The sequence below is a fragment of the Poecile atricapillus genome, chromosome Z (assembly GCF_030490865.1).
Source record: "Poecile atricapillus isolate bPoeAtr1 chromosome Z, bPoeAtr1.hap1, whole genome shotgun sequence".
Classification (NCBI taxonomy): Eukaryota; Metazoa; Chordata; class Aves; order Passeriformes; family Paridae; genus Poecile; species Poecile atricapillus.
In genome coordinates, this window is record NC_081289.1 from 10,536,138 (window position 1) to 10,560,339 (window position 24,202).

Below are 24,202 nucleotides of genomic sequence, written 5' to 3' on the forward strand. Positions count from 1 at the left end.
CATTTGGTATGTACAAGTCATTTGTCTTTCTGGTCTCTGTTTTTATATCGCTACTGAGAAAGAAAAAGAAGCTGTAAGCATATTTTATTAGTTATTAAATTTCTTTTTTAATTATGCTGATGTGTACACCCATGAATAAAACAAGCCCTTCCCTACTCTCACAGTTAAAAGAACATAGAAGGCACTAATTTTCTTTCTTTTTCAAGGTATAGTAACATGTTTATGTTACCTTAACAGACAGTGGTAGGCTAGGTGGGAAGAACAGGTTTTAACACATACATAATTACAGTTAGAGATCAAGAGCTGGCACACCCACTCTTGGGTGTAAGTGTGTGGGCTGTTAGATCTTTGGTCAGATCTGCCTTTCAAATTGACCAGCAATTTTCACACATAAGGACCTGGGGTTTGTGGGGAGCATGAGGCATGAGCATAGCCAGTCTTGCCTCCCACCCAACCTGCTGGGCCAGCAGAGCCAGGAAATTCCCTTGGTGTTGTGCTGTGCAGTGGATGTGCCAACACCTGCCAACACAAGGGTTTGAAAATGTGCCTCTCTCTGAGCTTGGCTTCCTGGGTTTGTTTAGAATTGCTTCAGTTTAGACATTCTGAGCTCACCGTGTTCAGCAAAGTCTTCTCCTTTTTGTGATCCAGAACATAAATCACAGAATCAGAATATTCTGAGGTGGAAGGGACCCACAAGGATCATTGAATAGGACTGTTAAGTGAATTGACCACATGGGGATCAAAGGCACGACTTTGGTGTTATTAGCACTGGCTTCTAACCAACAGAGACAATAAATGTTGTATGCCACTGATATTTCTAATATATCACGCAGCAACATGCCCTTCTAGGAAGCTGAGGTGTGCCAGAGTAAAATGATTTAACTAAGTTAGCTGTAGCCTCAGTTATCCATTAATTTATAAAATCAGTTTCTAGAAAAATAAAACATACCCCAAAATACCAAGAAAAGAGACACAAGAACTTCATTATTCAACACAGAAGTTTTTATTTACAATTAAACATAAGGATATCAGAAAAAAAAATATTTGAGCTTTATTTTATTTGTATTTTCATTAATGTTTCTAATGACAGTTTACCCTGCACTGTGTGAACAAATGTAAATACTTAACATTAGCCTTAGTATCATAAATTAACAATAACTGTAACTGATGCTTTGGATAAAGAACTACAAATTACAATTCAAGTGCAGTCTAGGTGTTGGACATAGTTTAAAATCCAAACCTGCATTGAAATCAATGAGATTATGCATATGGACAAACATAGTTCTATATAAAATTGTCCATATAAAATTTGGCCCTGAGACATTTAAAATCATGGCCTGACTTGCTGGATCACTGCTGCTGGAGCACCACATAGCACTAAAGAACACTGGTAAAGCAAACACTAACTGACAATGCACTTGAAGTGAAATAAAATGAAGCTGAAATATTAGCATATCAAAAGCTACAGGAGCACTGCAGTTGTTCCTTTCATGTTAGATCCTGACACAAAGGACATTTTATTATAAAAAGTTGCTGTCAGATCTTGAACCACAGCAGAGCTGTGTTTATCTCAGAGATGTGGCTGAATTACTTTAGCTGTCCCCACAATTTTTGAGCAGTCAATAGGACTCTAGGGATGGCTTCAGTTGTGTCAAATTATCCCCAGACTAATATGGGAACAGAGCATCACATATGACACCAGCAATAATGAGGATGTGAGAGAAAGGTGTTCTTCATTGACTAGCCAGCAGCATGAGTAGTCAAATACACAGGCTGAGAGCAGCCCTCCCCTCGAGTGTCACACCAGCTGCCCTGGCAGCTGGCAGCTCCAGCTCACAGCTGAAAGGAGAGTGCAGCCATGTACCTCACCTTCAAGAATAGTATCTTGGGATTTCTGTGACTCATCAGCTCTACTGATTGCTGTAAGACTTTGTCCATAAGGAACAATGGAATAAAACACCAGAATTATAATCAGTTGGATTTTCCCGTTATTTCCAAAGGTAAGAACACCTTACACTACCCAGCCAAAGACATTGTCCTTTAATAGCAAGACAAACCTTTCTTGCTTAAAGTCCACTGTAGCATTGTTTCCAAACAGCAGGATATGAGAGGCTGACCTCTCAAGGGAAATGTTTGATTTCCCTTTTTCTTTTCTTTTCTTTTCTTTTCTTATCTTAAATAAGGGGATAAAAGATTTGAAAAGAAATCTCAGAAAATGCTGAACTTAGGCTCTTGATCTGAATTTATTGAATCCATGGAAAGAGACTTCGTAACACTCCATATTTGCCCCATTTACTCTCAGAATAAAATACAGCATTCAGATAAATTGAAAACGTCAATGATTTATGGAGATGTCAGTGTTTGCTACCTGTCTACAGGCTGATACACCTCATTAAACAAATGGTTTCGCAAATTTCCTTGTGGCAGATGGTTTATCAGTAAGTAATTGGTGCTACCTGTTTTCATTTGTGTGCTTCTATAGCAAGTGGAACCCTCTGATGTTTGATCAAAATCATTATCTCAGTCTTTCCTGTCTCTGAAGCATTTTGGAATATTTTCTCTTGGCCTGTCACGTGACAGATCATTTTCCAAGGGAGAAGTGGGCCAAGTGGGCTTAGTGCTCTGCAGAGGCTGGTGTTCAAACAAGAGGCAGATATAAAAGCTTACAGGAGGCAACAGGAAGAGCAGTGGAGCAGGTTGGAAGTTAGGGAGTGGTCCAGATTAATAAACAGCATGTGGAGACATGTCAATGAGCTCCATCAACATATGGATGACTGTGGTGTATCTATGAGCCATCTCCATATAAAATGTATGAACCACATATTTTAGTAAGTTTTTTATAAACTTCATGTATTACAGTTAGTAACTTTACATAATAAACTTCACATTCAATGCAATTCACATCCCTGAATAGAGGACAGAGAGCAGTTCTATTGCAGCAGCTTCCATTCCTTGAAGGAACAGAGAGAAATATTGCAATGAGAGCATCTAGAGCACAGCATGAGTTCCAAATTGTTTTCATTCCCAGTCTGTGCTCAGAGATGGAACATCAGCAAGCGGCTTTCATTTTTCTTGCAAATCCAGAAGAAAATGAGTAGCAAGTTGCATAACGGCAGAAGGTGGACTAAAATCCAACTGCACCTCCACTTCAGTCTGCTTGAATGCAATTTAAAATGTGTAAAAAGTTTCAAAGTCTTTTGATAGTGTAGTTTCCACAGTGGCTTATTTAGTGATGTCAGAATTGTGGATCTTCAAAAACTTCAGCTTATTTGGGTTAGTAAACTGGTCTTCTCAAAATGGAAAAACATGTTGAATTCCACAGCACATGGATTAAATGTGTCTTGAATCATACCTTTTGTCTCTGAATTTTAACAAGCTGCTTAGCTGAAATTTCAATTAAACATTGACTGCTTCTGAAGTCTTTTCACCTGTTGTGAAATTAAATCAGAATTCAGCACATGGTGAAGTCTTCAGTTTAAGAATACCTCTTTAGTATAGTATATTTATCACTATAATGTTCATGTCTCAGCACTTCTTTTAAATAACTTCAAAATTGTGTTTGCTTCCCCAGATATCAGCACATCAATCCAGCACTTGGTCAGTCTACCCCTGATGGGAGCATATTTGCCTCTGTGGGCTAGGTATGTCCAGGAGGTGCTCAGGCTAACATTACTGAGATGCACACTGAGAGAAAGAAGTGAGAAATAGAAAGTGCCATTTACAGTGGGTTCTCTGAACCTCTGACAAGGGGATGTCCTGGGAGAGCACAGCAACCTGCAGCCGTGTGGCCTCAGTCTCAGAAAGGTGCTAGAGGACACTTCTGAGCACTTCAACAGTCTTGGACAAAACAGTGACTATAAAGAAATCTCAACAAACAAAAATGTTCTGATCTAGTTCCCAGTACTCACTCCTGAGTTAAGAGCATCCTGAAAGATTTATGATGGGAAGAGAACTTGAAAATATTAGGCCAATTATCTGGATGATTTCCTACAGAAGAGCTACTGAATTTTCTAGCATGTAAGAAAATAAGAACAACAAAATAGGTAATGATTCTGAACTCTTGGAACAGTGAGAAGTCACTGCTGAGTACTGAGCTGTTAAGTGCTTACTTACTTATTTTAATTTCTTTGACCTGCATATGAAGAAGGATCCCATGAACGCCAGGAACAGCACAGAGCCTCCAATGATTAATGCCATCTGCAGCATGCTCAGCATCTGGAGCCGACCGGAGATTTTCGTTCTGAACATTTCTGCTTTCTCATCCCCAATAACAGCAGACTGAAACAGTGCAAAGAGAACATCAGTCAAAGGTACACATGCAAGACCTCCCTTGTCGAATATACTCTTGGTGTGGTGAGAATCACAGCATGAGTTTAATTATCCAGTTTCAGGGCACCAAGACTGAAATAGCTAGGTAGGTTTTTTTTTGTTTGTTTATTTGCTTGTTTGTTTCAAAACAGAGAATGCTAATAGACATAAAATTTACTAACCTCATTTAGCCAAAGAAGAGGGAACACATAGGGTTTTTTAATATTTTTTAAAGGCCTGAAATGAGAAAACAAGTACAGTATGTTACTTTTAGTTTGTTATATAAGCCCACTCTGTACTTAAACATTTTTCTTCTCTAACTATATTTATCTGGTTTCCAGATGTCCCTTTTAAATATACTTTTGGAGTGAAAAAAACCAAACCAAACCAAAACTACAGTTAATAACAGCCATTTTACATATTGGGCAACTATCATTTTCTGTCTAATCTGCATATGGGGACTCAGACACAGAGAGGGGTGAAGATCTGTGTGGTGTTCATATTTACAAGATGCCAAAGGCATGTTTATCTATGTACATTTAGGCCAATGAAGAGGAAAAACAAAACAGCTAGAGACCCACTGACCCTTATGATAAAACTATCTAGTGATAGGGAATACATAAATTCTCTTTCTCATTGGATTTACTACAGAAAGTACAGTTTGTCGTTTTGTTCATCCTCATGGCCCCCATTTGGGTTTTATCAGAATGTTATTTTTGAGAACATTTTGTCTTGTAAACCTCTGTAGGGAAATCAAATGTGTGTTAAAATACTTGGGCAGTGCCCTGCTCAGGAAGATTTACTTTGAACAAGCTTTGGAGAAATATTCTTATTCTTTCTTCTCCAAGACATTTCTACTCATACTCTCATAGACCACTTAAATATTCTTTAAAAATAAAATAAAGATGTAGCACTTACTTAATTTTTGAAGGCCTCACAAGGAGGTTTACTTGCAGCCTTTTTGCAAATCGTAGTGTAAAACCAGTCACCTAAAACCAGTGAAAAAATCCAACAAAACATTGATTTAAATTTCTTAGATGTCAAAGCCTACAATATGGACTGTGTCAAAAAGCATTTTGGGATTATTTTCTCCTTAAGTTTTGAGGGATTAATTTTTATGAAATGGTAATGTTTCTAAGGGTTTCTCATTTCTCACAGAAGTTCTAATTTTATGGCTTTACCATAGTTACTTTTGTAATTTACATTTAAACCTGAAGACAACGTTAACAACTACTAAATCAGTCATGCCATATTTCATATAAAAATATGCTTCAGGGTTTTTTTTCCAGCAAAAAAATCAGATACATTTTCTTTTTAAAAATGAAGGATATTTACCTTGCATAAGGCAGAAAAAAACCCTTTCCTATCAGGACAAACAGATGTATACAAAGGTCAAATCTGTTCTTCATATCTCTCTTCTGCTCTCTATCTTTCACAGAAAAAGGCTGTGATTCTTGAAATTTTTGTGTAACATTTAGGAAAATATGGTTGATATCTCTATTCCAAATAAGGTGAAACAAAGATTTAACTTCATGTCTCCTCATTGAAGTTATATAGCTTAACTGCCTAATTTTAGTGAGAAATCATCGATTTTACCTTTTCATTCAAAGTAAGAGCAAAATAGAATTTTGGAACCTTTGAATTCATCATACAATTCACAAAACTTTGGTAAGTACACCTATAGATCTGAATCACTGAAACAGAAATAAAGGTAAATTTGTAAGAAGTCAAATTCATTCTGTTTGGTAGATCTGCTGGACAATTCATGTCACAAGGACTTAAATTAGGTCCATTTAAATCATACTGTTCAGAGTTCTATCAACTGGAAAGAAACTCATCTATGTTTATTTAGTTTCAATTGAGATAGTAGTTATCAAAAAATGGCTAGTTATAAAAAAAAGAAAAAAATCAAAAATTAAATGTAGAGGAAACAGAAATTTCATTCAGAAATTTTCACAAATTCACACAGAAATTTTCTCAAAGTACCTGAAGATCATAAAAAAGCTACAACATACTTCACAGTTTGCAGAATCTATTATGTTCCCCATAAAGTAAAAATCAAAACAGATTGTCCAAACTTTGAAGGTCAGAATGAGATAAAGCCCTGTTCTAAATTTCCCCTGCTGAAACCATACCACTTTGAAAGAGGACCTTAGAAAAGCAAGCATGAAAATATTGCACCTTCTGCTTATCCCTCTGGTAAAAAGGCCAAGTTCTACTACTATTAAATTTAAACATTGAAAGTTTTCCACGGTACAAGCATTAAACACTTGGACTTACAGGCTCTATGTCTAGATATGTCTCATGCTCCTTTTCATTTGGGCTCAGGCCTTCCACATTATCCAATATAGATTTGCTTGCATGAAGAAAATGAGGAAGAGAGATATATACCGGTCTTTCTATTGAAAAAAAAACAACAAACTCTCTTGAATCATGAAGTCTTTGGCACTCATCTTCGCTGGTTATTTTCTAAACATAGTTTTGCTGTATAGATGTAAAATCCAGATAAAAATGTTAATAGTCTAATCCCACCACCCCCCAAAAAAAAACCAAAAAACCCCAACCCAAACCAAAAGAAAAATACAAAATTTGAGCATTTTGTGATTTATTTTTTGTCCTGAGGAGAATTTGCATAGTGAGATAAACTGCAGTTACAAATCCTGCTTATCCTGTGTCTACACTGTGGAGCTGGCAGAGCTCCCAGTTTCATGCTGTGGTGAGGACATGGCTGTCACTGTCTCCCCCACCTTCATGATCTTGTTTTAGCCTGAAGGGACCTCTTGCAGCTCACTCTGCACCAAATGCAGACTCAGTATATATTTATTTTACCAACACCACACTAAGCCAATATTGTCTGTGTACATTCATACAACTGTGTACATTCCCACCCCCACCATGTGTGTGAATTGCCACAGACACAAGGTGCAGAACTGTCTCTGGTTTTACACAGTGCCCCTCCTGTCCCTTCTCCACACACATTCCTGCAGTTTCAGTACATAATCTATGGTATCCCGACCTTGCATAGTACTATGCAAAATACAGAAATACCATAGTCCTCATTCTGGGCAATGAGGCTGCAGAAATGTGAGGGGTCTCACGAGCAACCTTTGGAAGAATTCACAGACAAACATCCTGAGTATCAGAGTCAGATTTCATCTCCAGGACAAGTGCCTTGTCCCCAGTTAAACATCTTGTGTGGCAATACTGTGTCACCACCATACTTGCTTTGCAGGCACTGATGTCCAGGACTCCAGCTAATGTGCAGTTCTCTGATATTTCTCGATCCGTGCAGAAGCAATAATTGTCTCCAACTTCAGTTGGTGATGCAAATGCTTCACGAGGAACTATGAAACGATACAGTGTGATTCCCTTCACAACCTGCTTCTCGGAGAAAACTCCATAGATTGATCTGAGCACAAAAGAGGAGAAATGTATTTCAGCCATTTGGATTAAAAGTCTAAATTTGTGGCAATGCTTCTGAAAGATCTCCCAAATGCCTCTGTCAAAAGAAACAACCCCCTCAGGGACACAACGCCCAGGCTCCTGCCACACTGTTCAGTGAATTGTAGAGGTGTTTCTCTGTAGTGGAGAATATTCCACACCTTCACAAAAAGATTTACAAGCTCAGAGGCGAGCATGCCAGTACAAGAAACACCAGAAAAAAAATCAAATATTAATAATAAACGATATAGACAGAATAAACAAACTAACTGAGATCTCTTTTCCCTACACACAGCTACATCAACAGTCATTATAAGGTTTTTGAAAGTTTCAGGACTACAGTAGAGACGCTTATCCATATAAAGCATCTCTGATATGGTTTTTTGCTGACCTCATAATAATCTAAGCTTTATGATGCAGACAATATCCTGCATATAACCTTATTCCATTGAATATGAAACAGAATACTACTTAAGCTTCTTCTTGCTAATTCAATATCAGCTGACACAGAGATATGGTTGCTACACTGTACTGTAACCAGGACACCAACACTTTGTATTGAAGCCAAACAAAAGATGAGTTTTGCAATATGGACAGAAAAATTTTTCCTGACCCTGCCTCTGCAGGACCTTTGGGCAATTGTTATTGTCTTTTGCTGTTCATGGATGGTGAGAATTTAATGGCCAGAGGGATCTATTGTGTGCAATAAATCCAAAGAATTTTATCATTTCTCCCCTGCATAGATTTCGCTTTTCTATGAATTGGGAAATGTTTTCCAGTTTGTGGATAAAATTGGTTCACAAAAAAAAACAAACCCTTAACTTCATATAAAAACACTGATCTTTGAAAACAAGCACTCTGCAAAGCAAAGTCCCACTTTATGCCGAATAAAAAGGAAGTATCTGTTTCCAGGCAGCAAAATAAATAAAGGGTTTGAACCTCCCAAAGTAAATACACTGTGATGCACTTTAAATCTTTGACATTTCTTTCAGTGATCCCACTGGAGAACCTGGGGACACTGGATGGCCCAAGAGAAGCAGCAGGCTTAAAAGTCATCAGCATGACATGTATTAAGCAGGATTGTTTGCTTGTAAATACATAAAATATGTAAAAATATCCCATGAGAAAACAATTTTGAGTACCTATTGAATGATAGTAAATACTGTTCTGCATAGATGAGATTTTCCAGACATGCCAAAGATGGACCTAAATAGACCCTGCTGTACCTGTTGCTTTCTCAGACGAAACAAGGCTGGGTCCTGATCTTAGAAGAGGTTCAAGACTGTGAACCCTGTGGCCCTCAGTGCCCTTTACAGATCTCTAACAATGTCTCATTTTTCTGAATATACATCTTTAACTATCTGAAATAAAATACATTTTATTAGCTTGCTACTTGACATAAAAGCGGTAGAATCAGGCTCTGAGCCACGAGCACAACTCACAACGTTACTTGTGTTTTAGATGAAAAGTTTGTGCTGCACTGCCTGGCTGTCCTGAGCCCAAGCACAGCCACCACAGCCTTCCCCTGAAAACAAAAACATTCAGTGGCACACGTGGGTGTGAACACACTCCAGGAAGGGAGCAGCCTACCTGCAAATATCAGAGGAGAAGAAGCGAAGTACCTGATTCTTCTTAACAAATGGTGGGAAGGATGCTCCATCTGTGAATAAAATAAAAAAACAGCTTGAAGGCAATTCTACTTAGAAGACATGATTTAAGTTCTAGCTCAGTTGTTACTTTCCTGTAAAGCTGTGACAAAAGTAAACTATGAGTAATTTGTGGGGAAAATGTTTATGTAAGTTATTGCACATTGACAGGCACTTCACAGATAAGATGTAATTGTTTTTGAAAGTGAGCCAAGATACAGCAGTTTCGTTTTTTTTTTTGTCCCCAGATGTGAAGCTATATGATCAGCCCATTTAAAACAGAGGATAGCAAAAAAAAAAAAAAAAAGAAAAAAAAGAAAAAAAAATTCTCCTTAATATGAAGCCAAAACCTGTTGCAAGGTTTATGCAGTCTATAGACCTAAACCCTCCTAGAGATGCTTGAGTCATCTGCAGTTATGACACTCAGGGCTTACAAGAAACACAGCTTCTCTCCACTTGCACTAACAGGGTGCAGACACTCAGATTTGCCCTTCTGCATTGCAAGCACCCAGAGTTATGTAAGAGGAGCCTCTGCCATTTTCCCAATTAAGGTGTTGTAACAAACCTTTAACCACTACATTTGTTAGTTTTTTGCAACAATTTCTGTTTAGTTTCTTAGGCAGCAGCCATAACCCAACAATTGCAAACATCTGTGATATCTTTGAATCCAGCTGGCAAGAGCACGAAGGATAAATTACACACTGCCACTTGCCCATTGCTGACAGAAGCACTTTTTTTCAAAGATTTGAGATCATCTTAAACACACTCTCTGTTTCTAAATCTTGGCATTTTGTAAGATTGGCAAACATGGATTCATGTCAAGACCCATACAAGTATATTGTTTTATATTTTTATCTATGTATTTTCTTATGCTACACATGTTGAGCTTTCTTTTGAAAGCTTACAAGGTATTACTTTACACTTACAAGAATTTTTAAACCTGTTGCATCTCCAAATGTAGCAATTTTGCACTGAATGACCTTGTAAACTGTGCAGCAATCTTTGGTGACAAGTAAAAGCTCATTTTCCCTGTACTGGAGCACTTAATTAGCAGCGTATGTTTATTCCATCAGTTACAGAAGAAAAATAAACAAAATTGAGGCCACATAAGAAAGGAGGGAAGTCCTAGAATGTAAGAAAATATTGTTTCTTATAAAATTAATTACATGATTTAAAAAGGACCTAATCCTTTGTGGCTCACAGACTTTTGGAAAAACAGATTCTTGTGATGAAATTTAAATACTTCAAAAAAATCTTGTTGCACGATCTGGGTTATCAGGAAAATTATCTATGCCAGGTAAAGCAGAATGGAAAATGGAGGAAAAAACCCCAAACAAAACAACACAACACAAAACAAAAGCCTTCATTTACTGAAGGTCTGGAACATTCTGCAAAAGCCTCCATCAAGACACCTGCCAGCCTCAGCTCCACAGATTGTGGTGTCCTCACAGCAGTGCTTTCACTATTCAAAAAGAAAAATATCACCTTGAACAAATGTCTCTTAACTCAGCTGTGTGCATATGCAGTCTAAAAGAAAATTCAAAAGTATTTGTCTACAGTCTATTCATCCAAGTCTAAACTACTTTGCTTCTTCATCCCTTTTCATTTTCCAGTGATCTACAAGTCATTCACCTGACAGCCTCCTCTTTTGTTGCCTCAATTTCTATTCATATATCAGGATGTTCATTCTGGTACATTTAATTAAATTTTCAAAAGTGTAAATGAATGTACATTATTAAAATGCCAAGGTAATTTTCAACAGCTATAGTAAAGAAAAAAAAATATTAATTTTATTGTACTATGAAAATAATTAATAGAAACAAGAGAACTGGATAATTTTGTTTCTCTTCCACATTTACTCTAGATATAGAGGCTGTGTGCATGTGTATATAAAATGATGTACAGTAATAAATAATTCATATATTTTAATAGATACACACATATGCATCTATAATGTTAGTAGTATATCTGTATATATATAGATACTTAATACACAGAATACAGAACTGGCAAAGCCCAGGGGAGTTAATTTAAATATTGTAACTCATTATTCCCTTGAAATATGAAGAAAAGTGTTGAAGTTTTAAAAAGCTTTAATAGGCTCACCTGTGCCATTAACCATATCACAGTGACCTTCCCAGTATGAAAGAGTCCTATAACATAAAAAAAAGTCATGCTGCATGTAGTAAATTCTGCCATGTAAACACTTTAATTACCTGTATTACCAAATATAATTGTTCCAGGATAAGTCTGACCCTTAGGAAATGCTAAGGACAGAGATGTCAATTTATTCAGATAAATTATAGGATCCATTAGAAGGGGATAAAAGGAGTCTATCTACTTAAGAATGCAAAACAGAAGTAAATACTTTTATCAAAGAATCAACAACAGTCTTAAGTCCAAGCTCCTTACAGAATTATTGATAGCTGAAAGAAAGTGATGGTTTTGGCTTCATCCTGTTTCCTTTGAATCATTGAAGTTTCTTCCATTTACCTATAGCTCCTAATGAAACAAGTTTTAAAAGCCATACCTTGAAAATACATATATATATATATATATATATATTACTTTACAATATTATGATACCTTTTATTTTTATAGCTTTCAATTATTGCTGTTTTTGTAATATCTTCTGTCCCAGTATACACATTGTAAGGTCCATCACTTGTCCCATTATACTGCAACAGATGCAACAAGAAGGAATAACAGTTAGAAATATTGAACAAAATTATAGCATTTTCTTCCTCAGAGCAGGAGGTTTTATTCACAGAATGGTAACAGAAGTCATTTTCTCCTCATTGATTTCACTTACTGGGTAGAAGACTCCCACAGTTGCTTTCACTCCAGGGAAGGGGATACTTTTTAAGAAAGGGTCTTCGTATCCCCACAGTATTTCTTTGATGGTTCTGTTCTGCAGTATGGTTGTGTTGGGAGGAATCCAAGTGTTTATTATTGATTGCATAAAACCACCTGGGTACAAGGCAGGTACAGCCTACAAAAGCAATAAAATCAGTGTTCAGTATAAAATTCTCCATGTGCTTTGGATTAAAAGCAAAGAGACTGACTCTAAGAAATGTCTGCCAAATCCAGTTCCCAGATTTGCAACTCCCTTGAAGTTAAGTTTTTACATAAAGCTGACACCTCTTAACAAAACAACTACTGGCCATAAGCTGCAGACAGTTTTTCTTGACTGATTACATGAGTTCACTAGATCAGCCCTAATCACAAAATGACAGAACGGCTGAAGTTCACAGGGATCCCTGGAGACCATCTGGTCCAACCCCTGCTCAAGCACAACCACTGAGAGGCAGTTGCCCAGGACCATGGCCAGATGGGCTTCTGAAGAGCTCCAAGTAATGATTTCACAAAAGCTTGGATCAGATGATCTTCTGAAGATCATGCCTTCCAGCATGGGCTCTTCTGAGACCCTGTGACTGCTGGTATGGTTCTGTTGTGCATTAGCACCACCCATCCTCATCCTCTGCCCCTTGCAGACACCTCACAGCAATCCTGAGCACTCATGCAGAAATTTGGTGCAACACAACCAGGGCTGAATATATGTATGAAAACTCTAAATATTAGTCAAAGACAAACTTTCTCAGCCTGTGACTGAGCCTTAAAAGGCTCTAGCACTACTCTGTGTAAAGATCCCTGTGCTTTTCTTTGAATAACTAATGCTCAGTAGGACAGAAGAGTTCCAGGATTGAACCATGGGGCTCTGTGGTGGCGAGGCCACGTAGGAACTTGGTTCCATGTGGGAACCAAAGCAGCCTCCCCTGCCAAGCAGACCTGAGGGTATTATGGAAAGAACATGGAAAATTCACCCTGTACTCCTTATGCAGTGCCTCACACACAAAGGGAACCCATCCACAAACTCTTGATTTATTCCTGTGCTAAAATTAACTAGGAAGATGTTTTTTGAGCTCTGAACACACTGTAGTGAAAGATATCCCTGCCCATGACAGGGGGGTTGGAACTGGATGATGTTTAAGGTCCCTTCCTACCCAAACCATGCTATGATTCTGTGACCTTCCTCCCTGTTTCCTCCAGTAGCTCAACATTTGTATCTGGACACTATAGATTTGTTTCTGTACTTACTGCAACAGCAAGATTGAGGACGGTTACGTTGTCATTTTCTGTCCCAACAGACATATCAGGTACAAAATCAGCAATATTAGGCAACATGTAGGATATTGTGCCATTCTGACCTTCCATGACATTTTCTTTGGGTAAATATCGCACCCTGAAAATACAAAACACAAACAGAGAACATTTTTAATCTTCGATTTTTAAGAAAACACATAACCATGCCTGACTGAAGGTTTTTTAGAATTTGATGAACATTTCAGTAAAATGAATGTTGAACATTGTATAACCACTAAAAGGTTTATCAACTTTTCATGTGATTATATGTAAAAATTAAATTTTCTACAAATATTGTTCTTTTGGAAATAATTAATTTTTTTAAATTTTTATGTCATTAATGGATCTTATATGTTTTTGTATATTTTTTAATGAATTATGATTTTTCACATTTCATAAGCTATCTCATGGTTGTCATGGGGTGACACAGACATAAAACCTCAGAATTTTAGTCTGGTAGACGTGTTGCAACAAAACAGGTTAATCCCATAATGTTACTTTGATAATATTTAATATGCATGCAGATATTTATAAGAAATCTTTCAGTCCCACTAAGGTTCTGCCAGTCATGCCCTGCCAGGAGATCTCTAAGGTACAAATTTCAGCTGCAGTTCTAGTTTTCACTCCACTCTTCCAGTCCCACCCTCTTTCTGACCCCTCTGTGGGGACAGCAGCCAGCAGGGATCAAATTACAGTCCATGCTGCAGGTCCAGAAAGCTTCTCACAGCTCCAGCCCAGAAGGGATCTTCAGGACACTCCAGGATCAGATTTTCCAGCATGAGTGTTGGGGGTACAAAAGGAACAGAGAGCATTTTCCCATGGTATAGATGTAGCCAGTGAAGGTGGGTTTTATCTGAAGAGCAGCTGGATCTTGGCTTCTCAGAATTGTTTTGTATACATGTAATTTTAACTATTGTCCTGATGAGTAGAGCGCCTATCTGAAAGTTGGGTGATTTTTCTTCCTAATTTATGTGCTTTTGAGTTGTTCTACACTATAGTAACTTATTAAATATTTAAAGGGTATTGAGAGAGAGAGAGACTCAATGTCACAGTTACTCGGGTAGACCAAATATCCTAGGAGTGCAGCAGAGAGAAGAACCTTCATTTCATAGTCATCATTTCTTACTTAGTCTTATTTAGGCTGCTGGCTGAGATTTGTCCCTAAGGGAAAAAAAAGCATCATCAGCAGCACCACAGTAAATTTTTTCTGTTTGGTGGGAATTCACGTTCTGCATTATTTCTTAACTGTTTTTTTCCCAATTCCTGTGTAAGTCTTTCCTTTGTCTTCCCAGGTACTCTATGAAACAAACGTTCTCTCTTTCCATTGAGAAATAAATAAGCTTTTAGGCATCAAGGCATTTTGGCTGAAGATGCTGAAATGGGAAACTATCTTGTGAATATAATATACATCCCTAAAGTTATTGAGAAAGAAATATCCTATCATCATAGGAAAGAAATTTCCTAACAAGGGTGCCAGTGATAACAAATATTTGGCTAAATAAGTTGATGCTCAAGAAGCATCAACTAGTCCTATGTCAACATCACATTTAACATTAAACAGATAATAAAACCTCCCCTGAATGTGGGAGGACTGCTGCATCTACATCCTAGCTAGTACACTCAGAAAAAGGAATGCTTTTCCAAGCAAAATTTGAAAAAAGAAAAGCTATTGATTAAAAATCTCATAAAGGAGAAAAAACAAAAGCAAACCTTGTTGTTAAAATAAGTATTAGTGATGCATGGATGATAAGATAATCTCTTGGTTTTAGGGCATCTGGCACATTTTCTCCCATTATAAAGCTGATGAAAACTGAACAGGAAGGAATGCAACTGTCTCTGTGATACTGTGGCAAATGAATTATTGTTTTTCACAAGTACAAGCAGCTTCACATCAAATTACCTATTTCTATTTGTGTTTTCATTATGTTAGACACAATCCAGAAAATATTTAGGATTGCTGTGTGTAGCTGCAATTTAGGCATTTTTTGTCATGTCTAACTAAAGTATGATGATGGAATTTCAAAAATAAATTTTATTTCAGCAGATATAATGTCACATATTAAAGTGTCTTTTTTTACCTGTATGTGTAAGGTCCTCTTTGTTCAAATTTTGGTTTAGACCCATTGATAACCTCTGAAGGATTTAACACATGGAAAATCCAAAATTCCCTGTAAACTGAGCTTCCTGGCACAAGCCAATTTTGATAAGCAGCGGAACCATTGACAATGACAGCTTCCTGAAAGTACAAAAATCAAAGTTAAAATTATCCACAAAAGAAACAAGTGAGAAGTTGCATTTACTTTTTAGATGCTTGTTGAAGATTTCAAAGCAAACAGAAAAATACTCCACTTTAGCATCAGTATGAGATGTACAGCCCAGTTGGCCGACATCTGGAGGCAGCTTGACATTCCTGCTCAGTGAGAGCAAAAGTGAATCCCCCTAAAACAAAAGACCACAAAGCTGATTTAACTGCTGATGTAGCTGGTAGCAAAGCTTTGCTATTGCTGTGGTGGGGCATTCCCTTAGTTCTCAAACACTTCCAAAACCAGTGATTATTTATAAAGGGAAAATCTTTGATGACTGAATGATACCCAGCAGGTCACAGAATCCATAAAGTACTTTTCATACATTGCAAATAGCCCAAGGGAGGAAATGAGAGTTGTGCCTGAGCATTTTTCAGGCTCTAAATAATAATTTAATAATAATTTTGCACCCAGAGAAATCACATAGTACTCTTGAAGGATTGTTTCTTTGACAAAAATTTCTTGTCACCAAAGCTGAGACTTTCTAAGAAATCTCTCTAATTATGATAACATTTTATTAGGAAATTTTCCCAGATTTAAGGAAGAAGGGAAAAAACTATATCAGGAACCCCTGTAGAGGAATCAACAGCTTTAAGTCTGTGCCACTCAGCCATATGAAAAATGGCAGTTCAGGTCTCAGGACTGTAGAGTGAGAAGGAGAGTTTTAAAGTATGTTACCATGTATAGTCAGGGGAATGCCTGATTTGCCTGGTCTGTATCAGGCCTCTTCAATAGGTTTTTCCCAAAGCCCTGGGATAATGTAATTTTTCCCCATGGCAGTAAAAATTCATAAAAGTGTTTCTCAGCAAGAAGAAAAATCTAGGCTGCGTGTCTCTAACATAAAAGATGCTTTTCTTTATTAGAGTGATTGAAGATGAATTAGCTAATTTTCACAGCTCATAAAGTCCAGAAATTAAAAGGCTCTGATTTCTCCAGAGAGCAAGGAAAGACATTTTAAATAGAAAGTTTCTAGTTTTGGTGTGTTTTTTTTTTTTTTTTCTAGTTTAAGTTTGTGCCTCTAAAGTTTGCTTAGCAATCAACAGGTAAACAAAATAGATACTGCCAGTCACTAGCTCCTGCAGTTAGAAACAAATATCTCATTTTGGAAAGTTGTAGCACAGTCAGGGTTCTGTCAGTGAAAAGCCTGTTTGTCTGGTGGAGGTGCAAACACTTGCTGATGGTGTAAAGCAGCAGGCTTGCTGCCTGAATGTCTGCTATAATTTGTGTGCATTCGTGTGAGAGGGGAAGGAAACCTTGCTGCAGCAAGTGTGTCTTGCACTCAAACCTTGCAAGGTCAAAGATTATCCCAGCTGTGGCCCAGCATGGGGCAGCCCACCACCTGGATGAAGAGGGACAAATTTACATGGTTCAGAGATTGCCTTCCTCATTTTCACAGAGAATTGTTCAAATAATCTGGGAGAAACAAGATGGTATAAAAAGTGCAACTCAGTCTGCCCAGACTCTGCCTGTGATCAGTACTCAGCAGGGTCCTGAGACCAGGACAGATGCCAGGATTTGACCTCCCACTGTGTAACTGGAGTGGGAGAATGGTTACATTTCTAACAGATATATTGTCAATAAGACACACTAATCTCTCTAGAAGACAATAGTCAGGAACAGAGAATAGAGAAGTTTCAACCTTGTGACAATAATATCTGTTAAAGTGATGTTACTTACATTTTGAAATTGTTCCACTACATCCATTCCCCTTCTCCTTATAACCCTTTGCCAGGGGTTGGAGCAGTGCAGATGAAGTGCCAACTCTGCCACTGCATTCTGCCAGGTCACAAAGTGTGGATTTGCAGCCCACCATTCACTGTGAGCTAATGCCACTGTGGACACTCCTCCCTGGGGAATGCTTCAAGGGTACAGCTGATCTCACCTGGCAGTTCTGCAGCCAAGGGGAAACTGGCTCCCACAATGAACAATTCCTGATCTATGTGACATCCTCGTCCTTTGCACCAGCTCAGGGAGCTGTTTCTGCCTGACAGACAGGAGGAATATAATTCCCTTATTGTTTTTTGCTTTCTGTGTTACCTTTCTACCAGTTAGCCATTTGGCTCAGGGGTCTGTGTAGAGGGAATCAGCACTAGGACATGGGAAGCAGCAGGACAAAAGAAGGAGAGGGAAGGAAGATAACAAGACCATTATTTTCTGTGGCATTTAGCCATTATTGTTAATATTTCTCCCACAAAAGAGGTGTGTGTGATTCCCTGTCACATACTTTAAGAGTGAAAATGGTGGGTTAAAGTGGAATAAAATCTAGAGCTCTTTTTCATGTCTTCATTTTATAAACTAATACCGTCACACCAGCAAGCCCTTTGTTTTTGCTGTTTGATCACTGGTGATCAATCCCTAAATATGCCTCTCCCTAGCTGGGCAGTTACATATCTCCCTATTAACACTGCTGTGTTTTGGGATGTTGTGAGAGGACGAGTGATTTTGGAAACTAATATGCAACTGATCATACAAAACACTTCTCAGCTCCCTAGTCCATCTGCATCAGTGCATCAGCTCTAGTATCTCACGCAATAGTTAACTTCTCTCAGCCAAAGTAGCTACCCAAATGTGATTGCTACACAGCCAAATTCATGCCATGACCCAGCTGTGCAAGATTGAGTGAAACTGGTGGGAACTTTGACCCTTTTTGCTTCTGACAATTTTCCCCCCACTAGAGGTGGGTCAAGTAGCAATACATAAATTCAAGAAGTGCTGAACAGTCAGCAGTAGAAGGCTGCTGTACTTCATTGGTTCAAAGTAAATTAAGCCATCGTGATTTCTGATGAAAACCACAAAATTAAGACAAAGTTTCTGTCTTGACAAAGAATCTGGCCAGATGGACAGAAGATACCATTTTCAGGGAACTGAGAAGCGATATGAATACTTTGGACTGTATCAAAATTGTGTATGTTGGGCTGCCTACGTAAACTGGAGGAAACAAACAATACAATTCTCTAAAACTGAAAAAGATCAAAAAAAGCAAATAATCTTTTCCCATTTTGCAGCTGGAAGAGTAACACATCACATCTTAAATGATGATTTATATCTTATTATTAGCCTTTCTACTCAGGTTTTCTTGGATCACAACTTTTATTCCTTTTCAGTCCTTGATAATAAAGAATTCTGGGACTCAATAAAGCTTAAAATTGATAATGTGGGAATATGTGTGGTTAGAACTTTTGTGTTCTGCTGAGAGCTAGCAGTTGCTTTAGCTTCATTACTTTGTATAAAGAAGTGGCATATGAATGTCACAAACAGAGTTTTAAACTAAGGTGTTTCCGATGCCTCCAGTAGCTGAGGAGATACAATCTGGACAATCATAGATCACAGATATGTAGAAACAAATGAATAAATATAATAATAGCTACAATTGAAAGCCTTATTTCTAAAAATAACTGAGACTAACCCAGTAGAGCATTGAGGCATTGTGGCAAATCATTCACCATTCTATATTATCAGTTCATCAGGAGTTCAAGATTTTAAGTATTGTTATGTGGCTTCTGTTCAGCTCCTGAGCACATGCACTCAGGTAGAAAGTGGAAGAACTTAGAGAAGTCATGATAAAGATTTTTCTAGGAAATTAATACACTACCAATAGCTTTGAGTGGTTAAACCTAGCTGGGAAAGAAAACCCATAACTGAAGTGATGGGACTTTTGCCTAAAAAGATAATATTGTTTTAAGGAGGGAAAGGCAAAAAGTAGAAATTGAGCCATGTCAAAATATCTTTTTCCAACAATATCAGATAAAATCTTTCTGATTTGTTGCTTTGAATGCTCATTTCCTTTCACTTTTTTTTATTCTTTTTTTAATTTTAGACTTGATTGTATCTAGTATTAATGACAACAGACATGATAATGTCCAACTGAAATGTGTGGAGTCAGTTAAAAAATATTTTTACAATCTCAAACAAAGTATTTGTAGAGAACTCGGAAAGTTCTATGTTTCACTCATAACTCTACTAAGACAAATTTTCTAAACCCTTAAGACCTTTATGGAAAATTTTCACCCCTGTGGACAGATTCAGTGTTTGTAGAAATTGGGACAGGACTTTCGCCCTTTGCTCCTGAAATCAAGGGCACCTTTCCATGAATAGTACCAGAGCTGAAATAGTTTAACACTAATCTCCTGTGGATCCCTGCCAAGCTGCTGCTGCTGCTGGTGTCATTTTGAGTGTGCTCTTCAAATGACAGTTTCTTTTAAGTGTCTTGAAAACTATTCAGAACATATAAAAAAAAAAAAAAAAATATATATATATATATATATATATATATATGTTTTGTTTTTTTTTTAACTCTGTCCTCTGCTGGACATTGGAGCTGAAACAACTTATGCAAATTTTTGGAGCCACAGGTAAAGAATTCTAGGGCTAGAGAACATAGCCATGTGTTCTGATTTGAAGCACAGATGTTTGGTAATAAATTGGAACAAATGAAGGCATCCAAGTGTTTTATGTCACATGGACTTTGTTTGGGTTGCTCTCTCACAGACTCCTCACGGGTGGAACACAGCACCCACCTGCCAGGAGGTAACAGCCAACAGACTCAGAGTCTCTGTCCAGTTCCTAAGGGCACCTGAGATTTTCTGTACAGTTGTAGATGTTTTCTCTTTGCTTCAAAACCAGTTTGCAGCCTTCCAGCAAAATATACCCTGCTGTGTTTACTCTGGCTAATCTCTCAGTGACTACAATAAAAGAGAAACGAGGCTGGTAAAGTGTAAAGATGTGTGCTTAAGGGAAGCTTAAGGAAAGCATGGTTAGACTGCTGCTGCTGCTAGCAGAAAAGGACAAAAAAAACCTATTGATTGCATCGATTTTTAAAATGAAAGTTCCTCCAATTCATTGGGAGATGCAAGAAAGTTCATCTGGACTTGATTCATCTTGCTTTAGAGTAAATTGACAGTAATAGTTTTTGATTAAACTTTGATAACAGGTTAATTTAGGGCAATTTGTCTTGGTATAGTACAGAGTGTCCTAAAACTATTCAACATTTGTTATTCTAATCCAGCTTTAACATTTGAAAGCAACTTTCATTTCCTCCAAAAATATAGAATTGGTCCTACTACCATGAAAAAGACTGGAATTTTTTCTAAGATAGGATAGCCAGAAGAAAAACTAGGGTTCTTTTTTCAAGCTTTGATGCTGAAGAATATAAGAGAAGATTTTGCCTTTACTGGTTGTGTCTGAAACAGTTTTTACCTTTCATTAGAAATACGGCATACTGAGTTTTGTTTGCACCTAATCCAAGAGAGGCTGAGGACCTCTCTTAGATTTTTCCTCATATGAGTAAAAATGGAAATAACATAGATTCAATAAGGTGGGAAAAGGCCTCCAAGGTCATCCACTCCAATCTTTGACTACAATGTTCACTAAACCATATCTTGAAGTGCCATATATACTAATTTTTTAAGCACTTCCAGGGCTGGTGACTACAACTCTTCCATAGGCAGGCTGCTCCATATAAATGCTTACAGGCCATATCTGAAAGAACATATCTCTGTTTTTTTCCTGTCCTGAGATCCTTATTCTTGAGAAATTCCAAACAAATTTGTCATGGAAACTGATCTGTTTCTACCAAAGATTTTTCATAAAAACATTTCCAAAAGTGAAATATTTCAGAAAAAAAATGTATTTTGAGCACTCTCTGCTTGGAAGATCTGTTTCCTTTGCAGTCAGCTCCATATTTATCCTAAATATAACTGCAAAGAATAACAAATTTGTTCTTATTAACAGACCTTTCATCCACACAGCAAAATCAGAATTAGTTAAATTCAGGTCCCTCTGGAGCATCTGCTGAACTGATCACATATTTCAGCTGTTGGACCTTGGCCCATCTTGTCTGAAATGGAATTGTCTCAAGAGTCTTATGATGCCACTGAATAATCAGCATACTAAACAGAAAGACAATAGTTTGGTATGACTTGTGCTTAGGAAAAAAAACATAGCTATTTACTTCAGTAAATAAAGTCTCTACAAATTTACTCTTTTATGTTTTATGTGACTACTGGTACAATTTTTTTTTTATATACATCAAACAAGCTGTCTTCAAATAGGTACAAGCATCTGAAGCATGATGACAATGCAGAAAATTAAAAAGTGGTTGAGGAGAAAATTACTCCCTCTAATGCTTTACCACCACGGACTCATGCAGGTATAATTGAGTATGTAGGCATTTACAAACCATGCTGTATAACTGGTTCATTACTGTTTGTAAATGGATGAGCACATAACACTGCAAGCATTTGTAATTTGCTTTCAAAATATTGAATGATATGAGACAACATGCAGGATTAATTTAAGTAAGTATTCAGTATAAGGAGATATACATAATTTTAAATTTATGTGTCTTCTAGAAAACCTGTCATTTCCTCAATATGGCAAACAACTAAATTGTTTGCAAATATAGAGAGTCTGACTCCTCTGTAAAATGTTTCAAGGCAGTTGAGGCATTATCTAGTGAGATTTTTTTTATTCTCTATGAACTTTAAAATTTGAATTCTTGAAAAATACACTAACAATTGGAAAATTTCTCTACAGGCTGGTTTTTATTGGGTTACCTGAAAAAAATAAGATGATATATAGGAGCCATTTTTTTCAATTTTTTTTAAAAAATAACATTATAATATAGCCAAGGCCTCAACAGACAGTTCAACATTTCCTGACACTTCAGGTGTCCACCTCCTTACTTGACTTCTACAGCTATTGAGCTAAGGCTGCTCTTCCAGCAGAGCCTTTGGATAAGTGTCTCCAACATGTCCACGATCTTCAACACCACAGAAGATCAATAGCAGGACTGAGCAATAGACCAGGATCTTAAGATTATCAGATTTTTAACATTCAGAGAACCAACCTTGGCTGCCCTGACCCCAAGGAGATTTTGTCACCACAGTGGACACTCCAGGGCTGCCATTCCAGATTATTCCACAATTTAAACCTTCAGTTATGTACACTTTTCACCAAAGATCTAAGTAATTTTTTTCTGTTTTCTTTACAAAATAATCTAGATTTTAGGGATATAATCTAAAAATCAGAAAAAAAACCCTGTGTCTGCTGGGTCTAAAGCATTCTACTTCAATCTCAAAACAGAGCGATGCATTTTATTAGATCCTCCAGTCATGTGGAGAACATCGACTTGGATCATACAATCATAGAATGTGAGCTGAATCCATGAAGTGCAGGATTAGATTCTGCAGCAGAGGACTGTTTAGATTATTTGCAGTATATAACTGCATGGAGTGAACACCAAAGTATGAAAATAACTTCTAAAAAAAATTAAAAAAGGAAAATATCAAGAAAAAAGAAAATATCATAAATACAACAAAAATAAAATCCACTTACTTCTAAATTGTATTCTGAAAACACCATATTTTAGCTTATAATGTGAAGCACAAGACAGAGCAAATAAGTAAATGTGACAATATAATGAGTATATTTTTAAAACTTTTGCTGTTGCATATATTTCCAGAGAAGTTTGAAGCATCTAATTTATAAAAACTATGTTAAAGAAAAAACAAACAAACAAACCAGAATCAGCACATAAGATATAAAAATAATGACTATTCAATAACCACAAACCATATGTCCAGGGAAGGTGAGAAAAATAAAAGTACCTTTTTTACTGCTTTGCTTATAAGATGATCTCCAACTGGTATTAGAACTCCTCCAAAGATGGCCAGTACACCACCGATGATGGCCCCAGTGAGGAGCCCACAGTTTCTGTTACAGGCCATTCCTCTTTTTAGTTAGGGTACAGGTAAACTGTACAAAAATATCCTTGCTGTAAGGCTTGATGGTTTTCCTCACTTCTTGATCCCAACAGACTTGCTGATCTTCTTTAGAGGAGCTGCTAATATAAGCAAAAAGTGATCAAAAAATCAAATTCCAAAGCTCAAAGTACAAAGCACACGACATGAAGCAAGTAGGAAGATAACAAGTCAAACACAGACAGACAGCAGCCAGCTACAGGCAGAAAAAAAACAAAAAAAAGTTGCGGGTACTTTTGCCGTGTTAATTGCTTGCTACATATGACTATCTATCTTTCTTCATTCCAGTTGCCTAAACAAACTGCAAAGTTTTTTTCACTAGTCTTTTTTTTTTTTTTTTTTTTTTTTGGCTCTGTCACATTAGGGCAAGCTGACATTGTTATTATTCATAGGACATTCTTCCTGCTGTAGACATCTTTAAATCTCCCTCTGCCAAAGGAGGAGGGTATAGAGAGCTCTGCTTTTATCTCAGCCTGCCATGCCCATGGCTCCCACTTCAGGCAAAAGCAGGAGCTACACTCCACTGGCTGCTTCTGCCCTGTGCCGGTAAGAAAGTCCTCAAAGCCCATCAGCATCTCCCTGGGAAAGGCAATCTCTAAAG

General features: G+C 37.3%; 1 protein-coding gene across 7 annotated transcripts in view; it reads right to left on the reverse strand.

Annotated features, from left to right (window-relative positions):
- Positions 1–980: 980 nt before the first annotated feature.
- LOC131592931 (platelet glycoprotein 4-like) overlaps positions 981–24,202 on the reverse strand; it is a 36,431-nt gene continuing 13,209 nt past the window's right edge. For 4 of the 7 annotated variants that reach the window (XM_058864871.1, XM_058864868.1, XM_058864867.1 and 1 more), the window contains exons 2-14: positions 23,449–23,684; positions 15,617–15,774; positions 13,494–13,638; positions 12,208–12,387; positions 11,982–12,073; positions 11,502–11,548; positions 9,340–9,409; positions 7,530–7,717; positions 6,589–6,707; positions 5,227–5,297; positions 4,491–4,545; positions 4,114–4,278; positions 981–3,428 (exon numbers count right to left, since the gene is read on the reverse strand). In XM_058864871.1, the coding sequence (XP_058720854.1) occupies positions 4,114–4,278; positions 4,491–4,545; positions 5,227–5,297; positions 6,589–6,707; positions 7,530–7,717; positions 9,340–9,409; positions 11,502–11,548; positions 11,982–12,073; positions 12,208–12,387; positions 13,494–13,638; positions 15,617–15,774; positions 23,449–23,568 (1,410 nt within the window). In that variant the 5' untranslated portion in view covers positions 23,569–23,684 and the 3' untranslated portion in view covers positions 981–3,428. Of the gene's footprint in view, positions 3,429–4,113; positions 4,279–4,490; positions 4,546–5,226; positions 5,298–6,588; positions 6,708–7,529; positions 7,718–9,339; positions 9,410–11,501; positions 11,549–11,981; positions 12,074–12,207; positions 12,388–13,493; positions 13,639–15,616; positions 15,775–23,448; positions 23,685–23,835; positions 23,948–24,202 lie in introns of those variants that run through there. The other 3 variants (XM_058864870.1, XM_058864869.1, XM_058864872.1) reach the window with 2 other exon arrangements.